The 21,752-nt window shown below is 37.4% G+C and overlaps 1 protein-coding gene across 3 annotated transcripts; it reads left to right on the top strand.

Annotated features, from left to right (window-relative positions):
- The first annotated feature begins 1,550 nt into the window (after positions 1-1,550).
- LOC107785664 (uncharacterized) lies at positions 1,551-8,301 on the top strand. Of its 3 annotated transcripts, XM_075219475.1 has the most exons (4): positions 1,551-4,131; positions 4,296-5,187; positions 6,770-6,802; positions 8,024-8,301. In XM_075219475.1, the coding sequence occupies exons 1-2, from the start codon at positions 3,140-3,142 to the stop codon at positions 4,369-4,371; spliced, it is 1,068 nt and encodes a 355-aa protein (XP_075075576.1). In that variant the 5' UTR covers positions 1,551-3,139; the 3' UTR covers positions 4,372-5,187; positions 6,770-6,802; positions 8,024-8,301. The 3 variants fall into 3 exon arrangements, with proteins under 3 accessions (XP_075075576.1, XP_075075573.1, XP_075075574.1); XM_075219472.1 differs by having other exon boundaries at positions 1,551-5,187; XM_075219473.1 differs by lacking the exon at positions 6,770-6,802 and having other exon boundaries at positions 1,551-5,187.
- The last annotated feature ends 13,451 nt before the right edge of the window (positions 8,302-21,752 follow it).

Below are 21,752 nucleotides of genomic sequence, written 5' to 3'. Positions count from 1 at the left end.
AGCTAGAAAAGTCAAAAATGGTCGTGCCAGGGTTGGCAAATAAGCCTATCATAATTGTAGAGGGTGCCCGTACGGACCCTGTCATCATCAATCCTGTAACCCAATTGCCGGTAGTCAACACCAGGCTGTCCCATGGAGCTACTAATGGGTGATAGTGACCTATAAGGGAAAGGAAGTGAAAGAAGAAGTCAATAAGGCCCAGGGATTAACTCGTTCGGGGAGATGCTTTGTCCCAGAAGAGTTAAGAAAAGCTAAAACATCCAAAGATAATCTAGTTTTAGTAAAGAAAGCAGTCACTGAAGAAGAGGCGGAGGAGTTCTTGAGAAAAAAGAAGGTCCAAGATTACTCTATCGTGGAGCAGTTGAGAAAGATGACCGCCCAGATTTCCTTGATATCATTGTTGATCCATTCAGATGAGCATCGTCAGGCCCTGATGAAAATTCTAAACGAAGCTTATGTACCCGACAAAATTCCAGTGAACCATCTGGAAAAGATCGCCAATAAAATATCTGAGGTGAACAGGGTCACCTTCTCTGATGACGAGTTGCCTGTGGAAGGTACTGAACACAACAAAGCTCTCTATATTACGGTAAAATGTGAAGATTCTATAGTCACCAAGGTGTTGGTTGACAATAGTTCCAGTGCAAACATCTGCCCTCTCTCTACTCTGAACAAGTTGAAAGTTGATGATGAGAGGATTCACAAAAATAGGATATGCGTCCGAGGTTTTGACGGTGGAGGAAAAGACTCGATTGGTGATATAGTGCTTGAATTGACAATAGGACCTGTGGAATTCACCATGGAGTTCCAGGTAGTAGACATAGGTGTCTCTTACAATTTGTTGTTAGGTCGGCCTTGGATACATGCTGCCAAAGCAGTCCCGTCCATTTTGCACTAGATGGTCAAGTTCGAGTGGGATAGACAGGAGATTATCGTGTATGGTAAGGAGAATTTGTGTGCCCACAATGATGCCTCTATCCCGTTTATTGAGGGTGAAGATGACAAAGGGCCTTGGGTCTATCAAGTTTTTTAAAACAGTGCCGGTCGAGAAGGTTCCAAAAAGGAAATGTATTCCAACTCCAATGATAGCCTCTGCATCCATCATGGTGGCCTCCGAAATGCTGAAAATGGCTTTTGTGCCAGGTGAAGGTCTGGGTGCATCCTTGCAGGGTATCATACAGCCATAGTCCCTCCCTGAAAACTTGGGTACGTTCGGTCTTGGATTCAAACCCACAACGGCAGATGTGAAAAGGGCTAGAAGGTTAAAACAGAAGGCGTGGGCACTTCCGAAGCCTATCCTATGTCTCTCCAGGTCTTTTGTCAAGCCCGGTGCCAGGAAACGCCCAGTGACGACAATTCCAAGTGCTGTGGTTGACATTGATGAGGAGTTAATTGAAAGGTTCCAGAGATTGTTTGATGATGTGAACATGGTAGAAGTTGGAGAAGGTTCTAGAAAAGCGGACGTGCAATTCGTTGGGCCGAATGTAAAGCTTAACAATTGGAAGGCTACTCCTCTCCCTACTCGGAAGGTGTCTTGGTAGTTTGTTTTGTTTTCCTTTCTATTTGGGTCATTCCAGGGTTGTGACCCTTTTTTTTTCCGCTTGTTGATGTACAAACCCTGTTATCCTTTATTTTCAATGAAATGCAATTTCACTTTTCCATCATTCCTGATGGTTTTATTTTTGTTTTTTTTATTCTGTGTACAGTTCTTTTTATGATGGTTTCAATGACATGACATGCATGAGGAATCTTCGGCCAAGTCTTAAAAGTCAATCTAATTCTTAAATAATAATCTAAGAAATAGAGTGTGATGATAAATCAGAATATAATGAGGATGAGGCGTTTGAAGAGACTAGTAGGGAACTAAATCATTTTGAAGAAAAACCCAAGCCTAATCTGAATGATACAGGAGCAATCAATCAAGGGGATCCAGATAATGTCAGAGAAACTAAGATAAGTGTCAATCTTGAACCACAAATCACGGAAGAAATAGTTAAAGCATTATTTGAATATAAAGTTATTTTTGCATGGTCGTATGATGACATGCTAGGCTTGAGTACCGATTTGGTGGTCCACAAATTGCCAATTGATCCAGCATTCCCTCCCGTCAAGCAGAAGTTGAGAAAGTTCAAAACTGATATGAGTGTGAAGATTAAAGAAGAAGTCACAAAGAAGCTTGACGCAAAGGTCATTCGAGTCATGCGGTATCCCACGTGGTTAGCCAATGGTGTGCCTATGCCAAAAAAAGGTGGTAAGACCAGAGTGTGTGTTGATTACTGTGACCTCAACAAAGCAAGTCCAAAGTACAACTTCCCACTGCCAAATATCCACATTTTGATTGATAATTCTGCCAAGCATGAAATTGGGTCTTTTGTGCACTGCTATGTGGGGTATCATTAGATTTTAATGGATGAGGAAGATGCGGAAAAGACAGCATTCATCACGCCGTGGGGAACATATTGCTACTGGGTCATGCCTTTTGGCTTGAAAAATGCAGGGGCAACTTACATGAGGGCAATGACTACCGTATTCCACGACATGAGACACAAGGAGATTGAGGTCTACGTGGATGATGTGATCATAAAGTCTAGGAAGCAGTCTGACCACGTCAAAGACTTGAGAAAGTTTTTTCAAAGGCTCTGCAGGTACAATCTCAAGCTCAACCCTACAAAGTGTGCATTTGGTGTTCCATCTGTTAAACTGTTGGGGTTCATAGTTAGTCGACAGGCATTGAGTTAGATCCGTCGAAAATCAAGGCTATCCAGGAACTACCACCGCCAAAGAACAAGACCGAGGTGATGAGTCTACTAGGGAAGCTGAACTACATCAGCAGGTTTATTGCTCAGCTCATGACAACTTGTGAGCCCATCTTTAAGTTGCTAAAGAAGGATGTTGCGGTCAAATAGACTGATGAGTGCCAGGAAGCATTCGATAAGATCAAAAAGTATTTGTCGAACCCCCCTGTGCTGGTCCCACCAGAACCCGGGAGACCTTTGATTCTTTATTTGACAGTCCTGGAAAATTCATTTGGTTGTGTGTTGGGTCAGCATGACATCACTGGCAGGAAAGAGCAGGCCATCTATTATCTCAGTAAGAATTTCACATCTTTTGAGGTTAAGTATACTCCCCTTGAGAGGACATGTTTTGCCCTAACTTGGGTAGCACAGAAGTTGAAGCATTATTTGTCGTCCTACACTATTTACCTCATTTCTCGGCTATGCCCACAGGAAGATTGGCAAAGTGGCAGATTTTGCTCACAGAGTTTGACATAGTATATGTGACTCGGACGACGATGAAAGCGCAAGCATTGGCCGATCATTTGGCCGAGAACCTGATTGACGAAGAATATGAACCATTGAAGACTTATTTTCCCGATGAAGAGGTGTTGCATATTGATGAGGTGGAGCAGGTTGAAAGACCAGGTTGGAAACTTTTCTTTGATGGAGCCACTAACATGAAATGTGTCGAGATAAGGGTCGTGCTTATTTCTGAAATAGGGCATCACTACCCTGTTACGGCTCAACTTCGTTTCTATTGTACCAATAACATGGCTGAGCACGAGGCATGCATTTTGGGTTTGAGGTTAGTTGTAGACATGGGAGTCCAAGAAGTCTTCGTCTTGGGAGACTCGGACCTTCTAGTGCACCAGATTCAAGGAGAATGGGAGACACGTGATTTAAAGCTTATACCGTATCGACAATGTTTGCATGATATTTGCCAATGGTTTCGATCAATAGTATTCAGGCACATTCCAAGGATCCATAATGAGGTTGTCGATGCTTTGGCTACCTTGGCATTAATGTTGCACCATCCGGACAAATCTTATGTTGGCCCTCTGCATATTCAAGTTTATGATCAGCATGCCTACTGTAATGTGGTCGAGGAAGAACTTGATGGTGAGCCGTGGTTCCATGATATCAGGGAGTACATCAGGATGGGGGTATATCTGATACAAGCCACGAGTTATCAAAAGAGAACAATTCGACGTTTGGCTAGTGGATTTTTCTTGAGCGGGGGAATTTTGTACAAAAGAACTCCAAATCTTGGGCAGTTGAGGTGCATCGATGCAAATCAAGCCACGACTATCATGACTGAGGTACATTCCGGAGTTTGCAGGCCGCATATGACCAGGTATGTTCTGGCAAAAAAGATTCTTCGAGCAGGGTATTATTGGCTCACCATTAGCTCAAGGGTGGGATTTGGCCAATTTCGGGATTTGTGTTGTAATTTGACTTCTTTCGAGTGGGCTTTGTTCCCTTAGCATATATTGATGGTTTTGCACTAATTTTGGTTAGATTTGGAGCATACGGAGGCCTATTCGAGAGGCAAAGGCATCGCAGGCTAGAGTTTGGACCATATAGAGGTGAGTAATGATTGTAAATGTTGTCCTAAGGGTATGATACCCCGGATTTCACATCGTTGTGCTATATTCATGTGACGCGCACGCTACATGACGAGCGTGGGGTCGTGTACCGTTGGGGATTGTGACTTAGTCCATCCCGAATGACTGTATTATCGCGTATTTGATTGAAAACTGTTTGCTACCATCATGTTTTGGACTGAATGTCATATTTGGGCCTTATGCCAACTGTTTGGATCCTTAGAGGATTTTTACGAGTCTGTCGCATTTTGCACCCCTAATGTGTATCCTTTTTTGTGATTTGCACCCTGTCCTATATTTTTTTTACAATTTCAACCCTAACCTCTTTATTCCCTTGCAAAACAATAAAACCACCATTTATATAAATTTTTCATGAGGGCAAAATAGGAAATGCAAATAAAAAATAAATAAAATAATGACATAAAATAAATAAAGAGAGATTAAATAAAAAGGAGTTGGTTTGGTTACCAAAGCAAAGACCAGTCAATAGTCATACTAATCTTCTCTTTGCTTCATCACCTAGAGCATATCGACAAGCTCAAGACCAAAGCAAATGATCAGTCACAATTATCTTCTCTTTCCTTTCACCTCGCCTAAAATGGACAAGCTCAATAAATCAGTCATTTTCTCAAGTGACCAAGATGTGTTTCCATATCTCTTTAACAGAAATGGTGTTAAGATTTATGCATCTCGTCGATCTTTATAAGCTTAATCTTCCAAAACGCCCCATATTTTCTCTGATTTCACCTTGTTAAAGCCTTCGCCGTTTACTTCTTCACGTCGTTCCTGGTGGATCCATTTCGGAGGTCAGTTTTTCTATATTCAGCTAGTTCGTCTTTTTTACTGTCTATTCTTTTGCAAAAAAAATAAAATAAAATTGGGACAGTCATTAGAGAATCTCTGTTTTGTATTGAAAGATAAATATAGCCCAGTAGTTTGAGATTGATGCTAGTATTTTTCGAAATGTAAATGTATATGTATATGGGCTCGTGTGTAATGTAGTTTTTGCTAATCGCTATTACTTAATATAGCACTATTCTTTATTGCTGTAAATTCTTGTGTAATGATCGTGTTCCTCTCTGATTGAGATGAAAATAGGATAAGGGTGTATATAGTTAAGCAATAAAGATAAGTCAAAAGGCTTCGAAGAGTACAAATACTAAAATTAAATTGTAAAGGTAAATGATAAACTTGACATTGAGAATCTCTTAGGAATAAATGATATATCCATTAAACAGCAAAAGAAGTCGTGATGAAATTAAATTTGTTCTTGCTGACAATTTCATATGCTAATTGCTTCTATTTTCTTCCACATCAAAACTCTTTTTCTTGGACTTCTCTATAGCACTTGTATTTTGAAGGGTTTGTAAGCTAATACAATTTTTTCCATTCCACATATACTTCTCAACATTTATCACAACGCCGCCAACTTGAGCTCGTGCAGACCTATGAGATGAATCATCCTCCGTTGGCCTTCTTGGCTGTAAAAAAAATAAAGAACGCAAATGTATTACCTATCTCTAAAAGTACTAAATCACCTATATTTAAAGTCCCATACATACATTGAGTTTAGAAGGTTCATTTATATGTCCAGTCCAATAAGTGGACTCAAAATTGATTTGTTTACTTGGGTGGGATGGACTTGTCGCATTTTGATACCAATCTTGAGTTGTTTGAGTAGTTTGAGGTAGAGTTGTTGAATTTGGGGAATTACTACTCTTCTTGCAAGTTGTTTTGTTGTGACCAGTTTGTAAGCACTTGCTACACCTCCCCAACTTCCCTTTCTTACTCAATTTGGTAGCATCATGCATTTCACTTGTTGCAACTTGTTTTTTCTTTTTCTCTCTTCTCTGTTTTTTCATCTCAACTGCTTTTCTCTTGGAGGCTTCAATTTCATCGGGCTCTTTTCTTCTATTTTTGTTCAACTTACTTTTCTTTGGCTCATAATTAGGAGGGTTAACGTCAGGTAGATCAGTAGGTTCCCACATGTCAGGTCCATCCATTGGAGCAATGACTGGCTCATAAATCCTCATTTGAGTAGTCTTCTTGTAACAATCATGTATAAAATTTTCTGGATTCTCTCTTATATGGAATATGCAGCTCATTGCATGTAAGCATGGGATTCCTGTAAGGTCCCATCCTCTGCATGAACAGGTTCTTCCACTCAAGTCTACACTAAATTGTTCACCATACATGGTCTTTACTTGAAATAAAAATTTTCCAGCCCAAGTAGGAATTGATGTAGCTGAGTCTTCCTTCACTTTTTCTATTAGTTTTCGGATTCGAGGGCATAAATTTCCTGTTATAGTAAAATATTGTTAGGATCATGTTAAATATTTTGTGCTTCAGAGAAGTTACAATAACAATATTACCTTGGTATTTGAGCAGGTCTTCCCTCTTTTGGTTCAGTTTCTTCATCAGGTATATTCTAATTCCTTCAAGTAGTCCAAGTATAAGTTTCTCCCTTGCCCTTAAAATGGGTTTTGTCCCATTGAATGCATCACAAATATTATTCAAAAGCATGTCACACTTTGTTGTTGTTCTAAAATGTGACTTGCTCCAGAATTTGGGTGGTTTATCGTTAAACCAATTTCTAGCTTCTTTGTCCTCCTTTTCTAGCATATACATCTCATATCTGTACTTACTTACATAAGTTGCCCTTGCAGCTTTCCAAACTCTTGTCTTCAACGATAAACCTTTTGGGCCAACGATAAAAAAAAAGACATATTATTTGTATTTCTTATTTTGCCCTCATGAAAAATTTATATAAATGGTGATTTTATTGTTTTGCAAGGGAATAAAGAGGTTAGGGTTGAAATTGTAAAAAAACATAGGACAGGGTGCAAATCACAAAAAAGAATACACATTAGGGGTGCAAAATGCGACGGACTCGATTTTTACTGCTACTTCCTCACTTTTTTGATTTTATATCTGTACTCAGTCCTGCTATAGTCTACTGTTTTCATAATTCAGTCATGCTTACTCTATTTTAACACTTTAAATGATATTTTGGGCTGAGCATCATATTTTTACTGTGCCCGAGTGGCTTTTAGAGATTTTTGACTGAGTAGGGATGAGGGCCTGTGTTGTGAGGATTATTATGGGATCGGGCTGCACGCCGCAGCAGGGTTGTACTAATTATGATTATGAGGTCGAGGGCCTGAGTTGTACGCGATAAGGTAGCTTGATATGAGGCCGAGAGCCTATTTGATTATGCCACGAGATGGCTTGATATTGCGCTTGGGCCATAAAGGGCCCCTCTCGTAGTCTGTATACCCCAGTGAGTGCGGGTACCTAGTAAGATATGTGATATAGCCCGAGGGGCTGTGGTTGTTCCATGTTATTGGCCGAGGGGCTGATTTCTGTTGGTATTGTGCCCGAGGGGCTGAGTTTTATGTGTTTATCTTTTCTCGCTACTTTTTATTTACTTACTTAACTGTTATAAAGGTGTTTTAAAGAAGCTTATACTGAACTAAGGTGTTTTTATAAGATTTCACTATTTTATTGCATTGTATTGGTTTTACACTACCTCTTTATATCATGTTGTTCTGCTTTACGTGATTTATTATCACTCAGTCTTCATTTATTTTTATTACTCACTGAGTTTGAGTACTCACTTTACTCCCTGTACCCTATGTGCAGATTCAGGAGCTTCGGGTCCCGCCAATGAAGGTTGATTGCTCCCAGCAGGCAATTTGGAGTCCACTAGGTAGTTGCTTGGCATTCGTAGCCCAGTGTTTCTCTCTACTATTTTACTTCCATTGTTCTAGTTCTGTAATAGATTGTATAAACTCTTTCATACTCTTAAACTTATGTTAGATGCTCATGATTAGTGACACCCGATGTAAAGTTGTGTTGGTTTCCGCAAATTGTACTAGTTCACTTTTATTTTGGAATTATTAGCATATTAATGACTTAAATTGTGTTATTATAGTTGTTTAAAATTAATTGGGTGTTGTGTCGGCTGGCCTTGTCTTCACGAGAAGCGCCATCACGACCGAGTCTGGATTTAGGGTCATGACACTGTTATACTTAGCCATGACGTTACCAGACATCTCTTTCAATGTTCAAACATTGAGTCAGTTCCTATAGAAGCCTAAAAAATCTCATATGGAAGCTGCACTTAGAATTGTAAGATATCTAAAGAAACAACCAGGAGAAAGAATTTCTCACGACCCAAGCCGATGGGTTGCGATAGGCACCTAGTACCTTACTCAACCGAGTACCAACATAGCGTATCTTTTCATGTCATACTATCATGAATAACTGAGCCGGAGAGGCTACCGTGAAATAGGTAGAATACAACAGGTAATGTCAACTTATACATAAGACATATGGGCCTTTAAGACCAAAATGGCCACTTGAACACTGGACATAGGCCGACAAGGCCATACAATCTTTTACATACATGACATCTGTCTACAAGCCTCTAAGAATACATAATTTTCATAAAGGTCGGGATAGAGTCCCGCCATGCCAAACAATACACATCTAACTCATACAAACCAAACAAGCAACTCCGAAGAAAATGGAGCACACCAATATCTTCCGTTGAGCTGATAGCCTACTTTGAGGGCTCTCGACTTGTCTATCAGGACCTGCGGGCATGAAACGCAGCATCCCCAAGCAAAAGGGATGTCAGTACAAATAATGTACCGAGTATGTAAAGCACATAAATAAGTACATAAGAGACATGGAAGAAATATAGAGTACATGACTCAACCTATAAGTCTGAATAACTTTATAAATCATTAATTACTTTTAGCGTCATGCATATGCGTATGAATGTCATGTCATGCATAGGTACATGTTTCATAACATCATTAGCCTCTGAGGGCATCCCTTCATATCATACTGGGCCACTATTGGCAACATCATCAACATATACCAACTGATCAGGTGGTGGTGCGTATATAACGCTGTAACCTTTTTCCATATCCCATATACATATATCTACATATATACGCATATATAACGCCAACTGGTCATGGGTCAATGCACATGTATAAATGGGTGAAATGCATGAAAAATACGTAATAATCTCAATATTCCTTCCGGATAAACTTTTTCAACTGCGTATTATTCTGAGGCCCATGAACAGAAGATAATAATAATTCACATGGGGAATCAAGAATATAGACACCCCTAGTATTTCTATGAATAGAGTAATTTATGGAAACTGTGCGTTTGCTCGTTTCTTCTTTATAATTTGGACCACTCCGAAAGAAAGAATGGATGGCCTTAACATACCCGGAGTAGGGAAAATTTCGTATAATATTCTTGGTGAAGATTACCCTTCGGGGTAGAGATAAGGTCTGCGTACATATTACCCTCCCCAGATCCCACTTGTGGGATTATACTGGGTCATTGTTGTTATTGTATTCTTGGTGAAGATTGCATCGTACTCTTTTAGAATCGCAAAATTTGAATGGAATTAAGTTTGTGTTTCTTTGAAAGTTCGAACGAATTTACGTTTGAGATTGTTAAAAATGTTTTGAACGATTTTGATCTCTTGTTCTTGAAATGTTCAAACCAAAAAATGGAATGAAATATTCAAAGTTCAAAACCAAGAAATGGAATCAGAATCAATCTTTCCTATAAGGTTCTAAGGTAGCCACCTCATTACTTAAAATTACTAAGAATCATTTTATGTTGCCACATTACTAGGGTATAATTTATTAAGTATTTATTCACTTGTTAGCTAATTGGGTAATGTCACATTACTCGGAATTAATCAATTACCCGTAAAATTGAGAAATATTCCCACTTACTTAAAATACTACTCACTTTTCACATACCTTACACACCTTACTATTATGGTCATGTGGTACCTCGTATGGTACTAGTTTATAAATACTGAGTATTTTAGCTCGGACCGTATTTTATCCTAACATGTCAAACTTGGACGAAAATTCATTTTCTTTGACTTGCTTCCCTTCTCACCTTCACGAATTTACTTGTTACGTGGTTGAAATAGCATAATCCTTATAATCTCCAAATAATCTTTTTCTTGGACTGATGTCAATTACCTTACGACAAATTCATTGTACAGTACTACAAAGTGCAATATCATCGTAATATAGTACTGCGGGACGTGACATCTCACTTCCGGGCTCTCATTAATTTATTTATGGCGTATTTTCATGTACGAAAATATGGGGTGTAACATCATTCCCCCTTTGGAACATTCGTCCTCGAATGTTGACTGATGCGCTTATCATTCTCATATCTCATAGCTCTTACGAATACTTTAGTAGTCCTCTTACCATCTAGGCAACTGTTCTGTGAATAAGTCTAAAGGCTAGGGCATTCACCCCTCTAGGCCTCTTTCCCACACCATGACTTGTGATCGAATTCCTTCCAATATCGTAACTGTTGCTACCTCCCATCATGCAACTTCTATGATACTGACCTTGTAAGTGTGCCTATGCGACTCTCCTCTCCTTTTTCCTCCAGTTTTTAGCCAATCCTGAAGTCCTTCGCATGGTATTTTTTGGCGAATATGGCTATATCTTATTTTATATACCTGGTTATCCATTCGTATGACTTTATTGCATCTATATAGGTCATAATATACCATAACTCTTACCTCGACTTCTCGTTACTGAGATCTTCTACCAAATCCCAGGTTACTTTCATTGTTTATCACATATGTATAAATCTATGTCCTTTAATGCTTCCACATTACTGTTCATCTTAAGAATGACAACCTAATCTCCTCTTATACTTTATAACTTTTATCCATCCATTGTTGATTCACCTCAATTTTGACACATAATCCACCCCTGATAACTTAACCTTTTATGTAATATTGCAGCTAGGATTCGCGTTTTATCAGGGAACATCTGAAATGATTAGATTGATCCACCTGGGGTGATACCCTGCTTTCATAACCGTATCTCACTGCATCCCAATGTGATTCACCTTGTGTGGATATTTTAATCCTGTCGTATTCATGAGATCCCTTTCTTTTATTCGTCAGATCATTACTCAATCGAAGGCCCAAACGTTATTTTTTTGTCTATAATAATTACACACTCATTCTATTAATAGGGCAGCATTCCATCTTTTCTGAATATTGTTAGTCTTAGACTTCATTGAATTCATTCAGGCTATACTGAACTTTCTATAACTTAGAGAAACCATTAGCTTTCCTGTTTTCATGGGTTTTAATCCCGAGGACGTATCCGTTCTCGTCACCATCTCACTCGCCCTTTCTCGTTCTTACTCCTGTCATAAAATTTTATCGATTTACTATTATTTAGCTTGGGATCTATACATATCTATTTATTCTATTTGCGGCCTTCCTTCAACTTACTTGCGCCATAGATTTTCTTATGTTGTTTTGGAACATCAAGCGAGACATCACATTGTCTCTAACTATTCTTTACCCTCATAATCAGGCTTTTCGATACCTAGACCATAGGCTGGAAGATATGCTACTGACGTCGCTGCTATCATTCCTAGATATTGAATCCCGCCACTTCTAGCCTTCTATCCCAAGTATGGAATATTCTCAACCTTCTGCTTTTGAGTATCTCGTACATTGTTTGCCTTTATCTTACTTTCCTTAAAGCCTCACATCACATCTTCTACCTCTTTCATGACCTTCCCTCCACATAGGTATAATTCACATCCACGTCTTGAACTTCTATTATAATTACATGCACCTTTTTACACAATCTCGTGAGAGCTTCATACTAACTTCTTATGAGGTTGGGACACTTCTAACTGGCTTTATCGTAGAGCCGTTATACAATATGGCTACTGCATTATCTCTCGTGTACCTTTGATAGTAAGAGTGATTCGGCAATGTTCTCAATCATGATTTCTATTATATTTAGGGTCCAATAATCAGATTCCTGATTTACTTTGTTGATGTATCTCCTTAGTGTCCTCCTTTTTCTGATCAGCCTTTATGAAGGCTTAAGCTACGTCCCGATATGCGGTTCATGGTATTAGTTATTACATAAGCCTTTCATAGGTGTTAAGGAATATCCATGATACAGTCCTTTGTCTATGACCTAGGCTCAGTTCTTTCTTTTAACTTATAATTGAATTTTCTACGGTTGTATATGGTGCATGTATAAAACTCCAAACTCTTAAGTGCGTTCATAACGTAACTAACTCTGGATCATGAATCGAATAATTATTTTTGTTCCATCTCAGCTTTCTTCAAACGTAAGCAATTACTTTTCTTGGTCTTTGTGCCTCCTTCTTACGTGCATACATAGCTTATCTTGGTGTCCACGCATATTAGAATTCCATGGAACTCATATGATCTTGAATATCACTTCTAATTTTACTTCCCGTTGCTTAGCCACAGTAGGTGTCATTTTCTCTTGGAGTGCATACAATGTTGTTGTGAGACTGTTGTTACAAGACCATTTCCTCCTTAGGTAATCCAGCTTAGGTTGAACCCTTCTTCCTTATTTCCTTAGCTAGTCTTTCGTTTTAGTACTTAGTGAGAACCCTTGACCCTCGTAAAACTGTGAGCTTATTACAGACCTTTTGATGTCCTTCCATGCCTATAATTATCCGTAGTTGCTTAGCTCCATGCCCTTGTGCTTGTAGGGTTGCTTCTGAACTAATATTTTGATTGCCTTCCCAGTGACACTTTCTTTTATCCCTGTAACACACATACGGTACCTTTAACCACCCCGACTCCTATTTGAATATATCTCAAGTATTATAATGACATTACTGCAAGGCTGAATTCTCCATGTTGGGGTTTACTACATTCATCTTGCATGATTTGTTGATTTGTCCTTAACTTCTTATCTAGTCATGACTAGGCTCTTCCTGAATCAACTACTAATTACTCATTGGCCCATTCTCATATCATATTCTGTATAATATTTCTTGGGTTATTTCCTTGTCTTAACTTACCTTACGTACTGGCTCCTTATCTAACAATAACATCTCGTGCAGGAACCCTTACTTCCTCTCTTTCTTTTTTGACATCGTGCTTACATAACGTTCTGGAATCATAACATATCTGTAGTATTTGGATAAATGCAATCTTATACTTTTCTCATTCTTATTGCATCCTTCCTTTATCGCTCCATAGTTACTAGATCCACTTAATTCTGACTTACTGTCACATCACTCCATATTCCCCCCTTTAAGGGAGTACTAAGAGTTGAAGCTACAAGGATATACCAATAGATGTGTTACCTCTTTATCTTTGGCGTTGTTTTACATCATCGATGACCCTTCCTTGCCTTGCGGCAATCCTTCTGTACCAAGGATAACAAAATTCCTTGCTCGCGATGGTGACATTTAGCGTAACTGGCACATACAGTCTCTTAAGCTTAACTTTGCTCACATTGCTTGCTTTAAGGAAGCGTCTCCCTGAATGACCATTCTCTGAATTCATCATGAATCTTCTTCTGTGGTCCATTATATTACCGCCGGAACAAAATCTGAAATTCCCATGATGCCGAATATTTTCCAATCATTCAGTCCCAAATTCATGTTTAGTTTATCATGTTTACCCTCTTATTCTGCTTTCTATTACTCTGGGGATTAACTCTCCCTTCTGGTAGTCGCGTTGGAGTCATGAACTTATTTCTCAAAATGAGGATATAACCTTATGGCCTGTATTCTTTTGTTGTCTTAAGGCCCATCACCTTTCCTCTCTTTCTTCATTTGATTATAAGTTCTGTAACACTCTACCGTTGTCATCCATGTATCACACCTTATTCATAATGCTTCCTTATCTCTCTTCTCATTACTCTGCTAATATTTCTGCATATCCCTTTTCTTGTGAAAATTTCAACACGACATTCTTTTGCTTTTAGCTCTCATTGCTTTATTCATCGGCTCTTCGGGTTGCTCAACGTCCTCGCTCTACTAGGGACGAGAGTCACAGTAAGGTAATATTTATCCCATCCAGGCTTTCAGTGCCTATCTTCTAAATTTTTTTTCATGCTAGCTGTATTATTTCAGAGTGTACCATCTGGTTATCTCATAAGGAGATTTTGTTAACACATTTACAATATCCTTCGGCAATGTCAACTAACACAAGCAATCCATTCACAAATTTGGGTTACCCTAACCCCAGCAGATCTTGATATCCCGTCATTCTCTTAATTATACCTATTAGCCTCCACAGGGCATAACTGAAATGGGTGTGACCAATTATACATACCTCTGTTACTGTTGAATATTACACAAGAACCTTATGTTCCTCTGCCAGAATTATAAATACAGTTAACCTTCACTAATTGGACGCCTCATACCCTTCTTCATCTTGCTTCCTTTGCTTGTTGAAACTTGTATTTATTTTCTTAATCTCTCGTTGTCTTTCACCATAAATGTGGATAGGAATTCTTTCCGTAAGGATTCTTATGAGGAAGCTTACACCTTTCATTGCACCCATGATCTGCTAAAGACCTCACATTTACTTAGCGTAGGCATCATACAAAAATTCAATTCCTCTAACTCAGCTCTTCCACAGCCATCTCTCTTTCCATCCTTCTTTCCAGATGTAGGTATTGTCTTATTACGAATAAAATAGAATTTTCAAATTTGAATTATTATAAGTGAGCTCTACCACACGATCTAGATTAAGAAGAAAGATTGACAATATTAAATGCCCAGTAGCCTCCTTCTTATAAGTATGGCACACGAAACACCCATAAACAAGACTCTGCTACACACGACTTGTAGACTCCCTAGGACAGAACTGCTTTGATACCACTTTTGTCACGACCCAAATCGATGGGCTGCGACGGGCACCCGGTACCTTACTCAACCGAGTACCAACATAGCGTATCTTTTCATGTCATACTATCATAAATAACTGAGCCGGAAAGGGTTTCGTAAAATAGGTAGAATACAACAGGTAATGTCAACTTATACATTATACTTATGGGCCTTTAAGACCAAAATGACCACTTGAACATTGAACATAGGCCGACAAGGCCATACAATCTTTTACGTACATGACATCTGTTTACAAACCTCTAAGAATACAAAATTTTCATAAAGGCTGGGACAAAGTCCCGCCGTAACAAACAATACACATCTAACTCATACTAACCAAACAAGCAACTTCGAAGCAAATGGAGCGCACCAATATCTTTCGCTGAGCTGATAGCCTACTTGGAGGGCTCTCGACTTGTCTATTGGGACCTGCGGGCATGAAACACAGCGTCCCCAGGCAAAAAAGGACGTCAGTACAAATAATGTACTGAGTATGTAAGGCATATAAATAAGTACTTAACAGACATGGAGGAAATATATAGTAGATGACTCCACCTGTAAGTCTGAATAACTTTGTAAATCACGAAATGATTATTGTATTATGCATATGTGTATGAATGTCATGTCGTGCATAGGTACATGTTTCATAACATCATCATCCTCTGAGGGCATCCCATCATATCATCTCGAGATATCCTGGGCAACATCATCAACTTATACCAACTGATCAGGTGGTGGTGCATATATAATGTCGTAACCTTTTTCCATATCCCATATTCATATATTTACATATATACGCGTATATAACGTCATCTAGTCATGAGTCAATGCACATGTATAAATGGGTGAAATGCATGAAAAATACAAAATAATCTCAATATTCCTTCCGGATAAACTTTTTCAACTGCGTATTATTCTGAGACCCATGAACAGAAGATAATAATAATTCACATGAGGAATCAAGAATACATACACCCCTAGTATTTCTATGAATAGAGTAATTTATGGAAACTGTACGTTTGCTCGTTTCTTCTGTATAATTTGGACCACGCCAAAAGAAAGAAGGGACGGCCTTAACATACCTGGAGTAGGAAAAATTCCGTATAATATTCTTGGCGAAGATTGCACCGTACTCTTTTAAAACCACAAAATTTGATTGAATTAAGCTTCTGGTTCTTTCAAAAGTTCAAACGAATATACGTTTCTGATTGTTAAAAATGTTTCGAACGATTTTGAGCTCTTGTTCTTGAAATGTTTAAACCAAAAAATGAAATGAAATATTCAAAGTTCAAAACCAAGAAATGGAATCAGAATCAATCGTTCCTATAAGGTTCTAAGGTAGCCATCTCATTACTTAAAATGAATAAGAATCACTTTCTATTGCCACGTTACTAGGGTATAATTTATTAAGTATTTATCCATTTATTAGTTAATTGGGTAAAGTCCCGTTATTTGGTAATTAATCAATTACCCGCAAAATTGAGAATTATTACCACTTACTTAAAATACTACTCACTTTTCACATACCTTATACACCTTACTATTATGGTCATGTGGTACCTCGTATGGTACTGGTCCATAAATACCGAGTATTTTATCTCGGGCCGTATTTTATCCAAACATGCCAAACTTGGACGAAAATTTATTTTCTTTGACTTGCTTCCCCTCCCACCTTCACGAATTTACTTGTTACTTAGTTGAAATAGCATAATCCTTATAATCTCCAAATAATCTTTTCCTTGGACTGATGTCAATTACCTTACGACAAATTCATCGTACAATGCTATAGGCTGCAACATCGTCGTAATATAGTACTGCGGGACGTGACATCTCACTTCCGGGCTCTCATTAATTTATTTATGACGTATTTTCATGTACGAAAATATGGGGTGTAACAGAATTCTACTCTCCAACAAATGCAGCAATGAAGTTATAGCATACTGTGATGCTGATTGGGCAGCTTGCTCTCACTCTAGAAAATCTGTGTCTGGTTATTTTACCAAACTTTGTGATTCATTAGTTGCTTGAAAGTCTAAGAAACACACTACTATTTCCTAAAGCTCAGCAGAATTAATTTGGCTACTTGGATTACTGAAAGAATTGGTAATTGAAGTTCGACAGCCCGTGAATGTCTATAGTAACAGCAAGGCAGCTATGCGAATTGCGGCAAATCCAGTTTATCATGAACGTACGAAGTATATCGAAATCGATTGTCATTTCATCAGGAAAAAATCCTACAAGGCTTGATCATAATAATATACATTCCTACAAGAGACCAACCAGCTGCAATTCTGACAAAAGGACTTAATCGAGTTCTACATGAATATCTCAATCCCAAGCATGGAGCTTTGAAAATCTTTGCACTTACTAGCTTGTGGGGAAGTGTTGGGAAAGTTGTTACATAATTCATTAGAGAATAAATTGGTCATTTTACTATAATTGACCAATTAGAGTTAAGTAGGTGGTTAAGTTAGTTAGACAAGTGGACATTATATATACACACGTGTATATGAGATTTACACAATGAAAGGATAACATTTTTCTTATTTCATAATCTTCTTCTCTCTTTCGTCTCCTTCCTCCTCCTCTCTACTGGGTTCTTACCCTTCTGTTCATCTTCTTCTTAATACAATTTCATTTTACGTTGGTTTTCCGGTTATATAAGCAAATTCGTTGCTTTGTGTGCTTCAGGAGGAGTAAGTTTGCGCTTTTCCATCAATTAGAAGCCTTATTTTTCGATCAACTGATTAAACTTGTGGAACGCAATGTCTATAAAAGGAGAAAAAGCTAATTAAAAATTGGAAATGATTAATTTAAAAGCTGTTTTTTTATTTCTGCTCGGAAAGATTAATTTAAAAGCTTTTCCTTATTTATTTTCTGGCGTGATGAGCTTCTCCCTACTACCTAAAGACATGAAATGAGAGAAATATAGAACATCTTTTACGAATTTACAATGAGTTTTAAGTTCAATTTATTATATTGGCAAGGTGTTAAAGATAATAGTATTGATCATTAATTAACAACATGTTTAAAAAAGAGCTGTCACACCTCCTTTTTACCACCCGAGGGTATATAAGAGAGTTTTTCCAATTAAAGTGACATTATTCGAAATGGGATTATTTAATTTATTAGAGTCGCCACTTGGAATAGTTTATTTGGTGTCCCAAGTCACCGGTTTATTTTAAATCCCAAATCGAGGAAATTTTCGACTTTATTTAAAAGTCTGTAAAACCAGAAATTCTAGATAAGGAATTCTGTTAACCCGGGAGAAAGTGTTAGGCATTCCCGGGTTCCGTGGTTCTAGCACGGTCGCTTAAACTATTAATAATTGGCCTATTATCTGATTTACTACACGTTTTAAACCTATTATGCATTTTTAACTTTATAACCGCTTTTAATTACTTTATGGAATTATTCTTGAACAAGTTACGATTGTCGTACACTTGCTTATTTGATACATATTGCGAATCATGTCACGGGAATCGTACCCACGATCCACAACATGTTTAATTTATTAAAGTTATTAGAAATTATAGCCGGGTCACATAAATGTACCCCCGAATTTGAAAATTAGGTATCACAACTAGGTCACGGGAACCGTACCCGTAGCTATGATGATTTTATTATAGACATGCCTAAAGCAAACTACGAATGTTCAGAAATAATTTTTACACTAAGTTATAATATTAATGTGAGGGCCATAGATTAGGTGATTCAATTGTGAATGACACGCCTCGATTTATTTTTAAAAGATTTGTATTTCACTAAAGTAAACTAAGGATGCTCCTATTTAAATATAATTTGAAATTAGGTATTACAACTATGCCACAGGAACCATACCCATAGTTGTAATGATTTAATTGCGTGCCTAAAGCAAAATACGGTGTTCCAAATTTGTGATTCATAGCCAATTTGGGATTGTTGTGAAGGCTCTGACTTATGGAAGAAAAACATACTAATCCTACGGAGAAAAGACAAATCTAGGATACATTACTGTATGAAGTACGAATTTTTCAATACATTTTGAAAGGAAGAAAAAAAAGCCATATTAATTAGTTAGGTGTGTTCGTGTTCCACTTGATTTCCACATCAATTTTATTTTTTATTTTTTTATTTTTTCCAACAAAAAAGTTCAAAGAACTCTGCCACACATGCCTAAGATAAATACATTTAATTAACAATGCTACAAAATATATATTATAACATGAAGCAACAGTTCAAATGGTAATCACCAAATATGCAAGTATTTAGACATCTCCGTCAGTGAAGAAAGCACATGTTCCTTTTAATTCAGACACCAAGAAAAAGACGAACATCTCCAGGTATCCCGAGAACAGAAATTGGAATAACTGACATGAACAGATCTTTTCAACAAATATATTGGGACAGTCTCAAGCAATAAAGTTAAAATCAAGTATGCTCCTTATTCATATGTAAACTCAAAGCAATTAAATACTAATATTTTCACCAATCAAATATCAAATCAGTGATCATAGAGTCATATTAAACTATAATCCGACATGTCTAAACCAAGCAGATTCATAAATTTATATGCTTGTCCAAAGTGAAGCAACATATTTAACAAAATGATAGGGAAAAACTGGAGCCAGATCAAATCAGTATTTTATTCATTCGAAACTAGAAACAATCAGAAAATTAGAAGTGTACCTACCTTGTATTTTAAAAGAAATAAAGGAAAAGTGAAACGAAGCTCAACAACAATTTTCTGTCCACAACAAACAACAATCGCAGCAAGACAGCTCCAATTAGAGCTTCGAAAACTTGGATCCTAAATAGGAATAAACGGCTTTACGGGGCATCAGGAGAAGAGTTCCAATAAAGGGCAGCCACAATAGCTCGAGCTACATCGCTTGCTATACCATTGTACTCCATCTTTCTTTAGCTGTTAATTAATGCTTCAATAAATTCTTGAAGTTGTACGGTATCCACCTTTGAAAAAGTTTTTAAAAGGAAGAAAGAAAAAATTGGAAAGAGGGTTTTAAGCAAATATGTCAGTTATTTATACTCTGTGATGGCGGACAGAGTGGGGATAGAGGAAAGGTGCTTCATCTTTTTGGGTCTTTGATCTGTGTATCGTGTGGAGAAAAAAATGAAGAAGAAAGAGGGGTTTGGTCTTTTTTGTGGAAACGGCGCTGAGGGAGTGGATCTGATTTATTAGGTCTAGCCTAAGTTTTAATTAAAAGGAGGAAGAGTTAGGTCAGGCGGGTCAGGTAGGGAGATTGGGCTGGTGGAATTTGGGTATTGTATTTGGGCTAGTTAGACTTAGGCCCAATATATCAAGACTAAATCAAATTCTTTACCTATTTTCCTTTCTCTTTGTTTTCTTTTTTTTTCTTTTCTTTAATTTAAAACCCTTAAATTAATTAAAATCCTAAATCAATCTATTTTTGTAGAAATTAAAATTCTTTATTTATTTTTAATATTAAAACGACTAATTAACTTAAAACTAAAGAAAAATGCTAATTTTAAAGGCTAAAATCTAAATATGTAAAAAATGACCATTTTTATAATTTTTTGCTTAATAAAATTAATTCCTACATGCAATTTGAACCTAAGATGGCATGAAATTAAAACGTGATAATTTTTATTATTTTAAAATATTAAAAAATGCATGAAATGCAACTAAATAAAGAAAACTTCAAAAATCCCTTAAAAATTATTTTTGGTCTATTTTTAGGAGTTATTTTCATGTAAGGCAAAAATTGGGTGCTCATAGCTGCCCCTCTTTGCTCGGAAACATGAAGAATTTTTGGGCAAAGATAAAATGAGCAACTACGAGCAATTTTTGCCCGTTTGAAACTCCATTTGGAAGCATTTTGAAAAAGTTTGACCGAACCTTGCTTCAGAGGTTGCCTACATATCCTTGGCTATAAAGGAATCAGGTCGGTGTAGTTTTGGGAGTTTTGGTAGTTGGGACTATCGAAAAACTGTGATTTCATTGTTGTTGTTGCTGTTTCTGCTTGCTGAGCTCCTTATTACACCAAAATGAAAAATAAAAAGCTAAACTAGTTAAGTCTATCAACTACGTGTTACAAGATTCCTATCTATAAATCTTCTGAAGCTTGAACTTGAGTCTTGGCTGGTTCTTCCTGCAGACTTCGATCTGAATCTTGATGCTTGTTAGCTGCAAACGCTGGTTCATTCTTCTTCAGCTTTTCGGATCAAGGCGAGGCAATGCAAAACTTATGACTTCAATCTTATCTTGGGCAATCCACATCTTTTCTCTGCTTCTACACTTAGAGTTCAACTTCTTTTCTTGTTTCTTCTTTTCTTTTATTTGTGTTGAGACTTCTTCTTTTGGTCATCTCAAATCTTGTGCCTCACAGTGAAAACCTGTTCAGGCACCAAAGCAAACAAACGAACGAAATTTTCTGCCCCAGTTTTCACTAGAAAAATTTCGTGAGTTATTTGTAACAAAAATCTAAACTATTTCTTTAATAAAAGAAAAAAATAAGGATTGTGTATCCATGGGAAAAAGAGATTAGGGAGTGGAGCCCTATATTTATAATGAAATCAACTAGGGAGTGGACACCCTATGTTGGAGAAGAGACTAGGGAATGGAGACTCTATATCTAAACTAAAATCAACTAGGGAGTAGAAACCCTATATTGGAAAAGTGACTAGGGAGTGGAGAAACTAT

The sequence above is a fragment of the Nicotiana tabacum genome, chromosome 8 (assembly GCF_000715075.1).
Source record: "Nicotiana tabacum cultivar K326 chromosome 8, ASM71507v2, whole genome shotgun sequence".
Taxonomy (NCBI): domain Eukaryota; kingdom Viridiplantae; phylum Streptophyta; class Magnoliopsida; order Solanales; family Solanaceae; genus Nicotiana; species Nicotiana tabacum.
The sequence above is the reverse complement of the archived record's forward strand: the minus strand, read 5'-3'. Positions and strand labels throughout refer to the sequence as shown.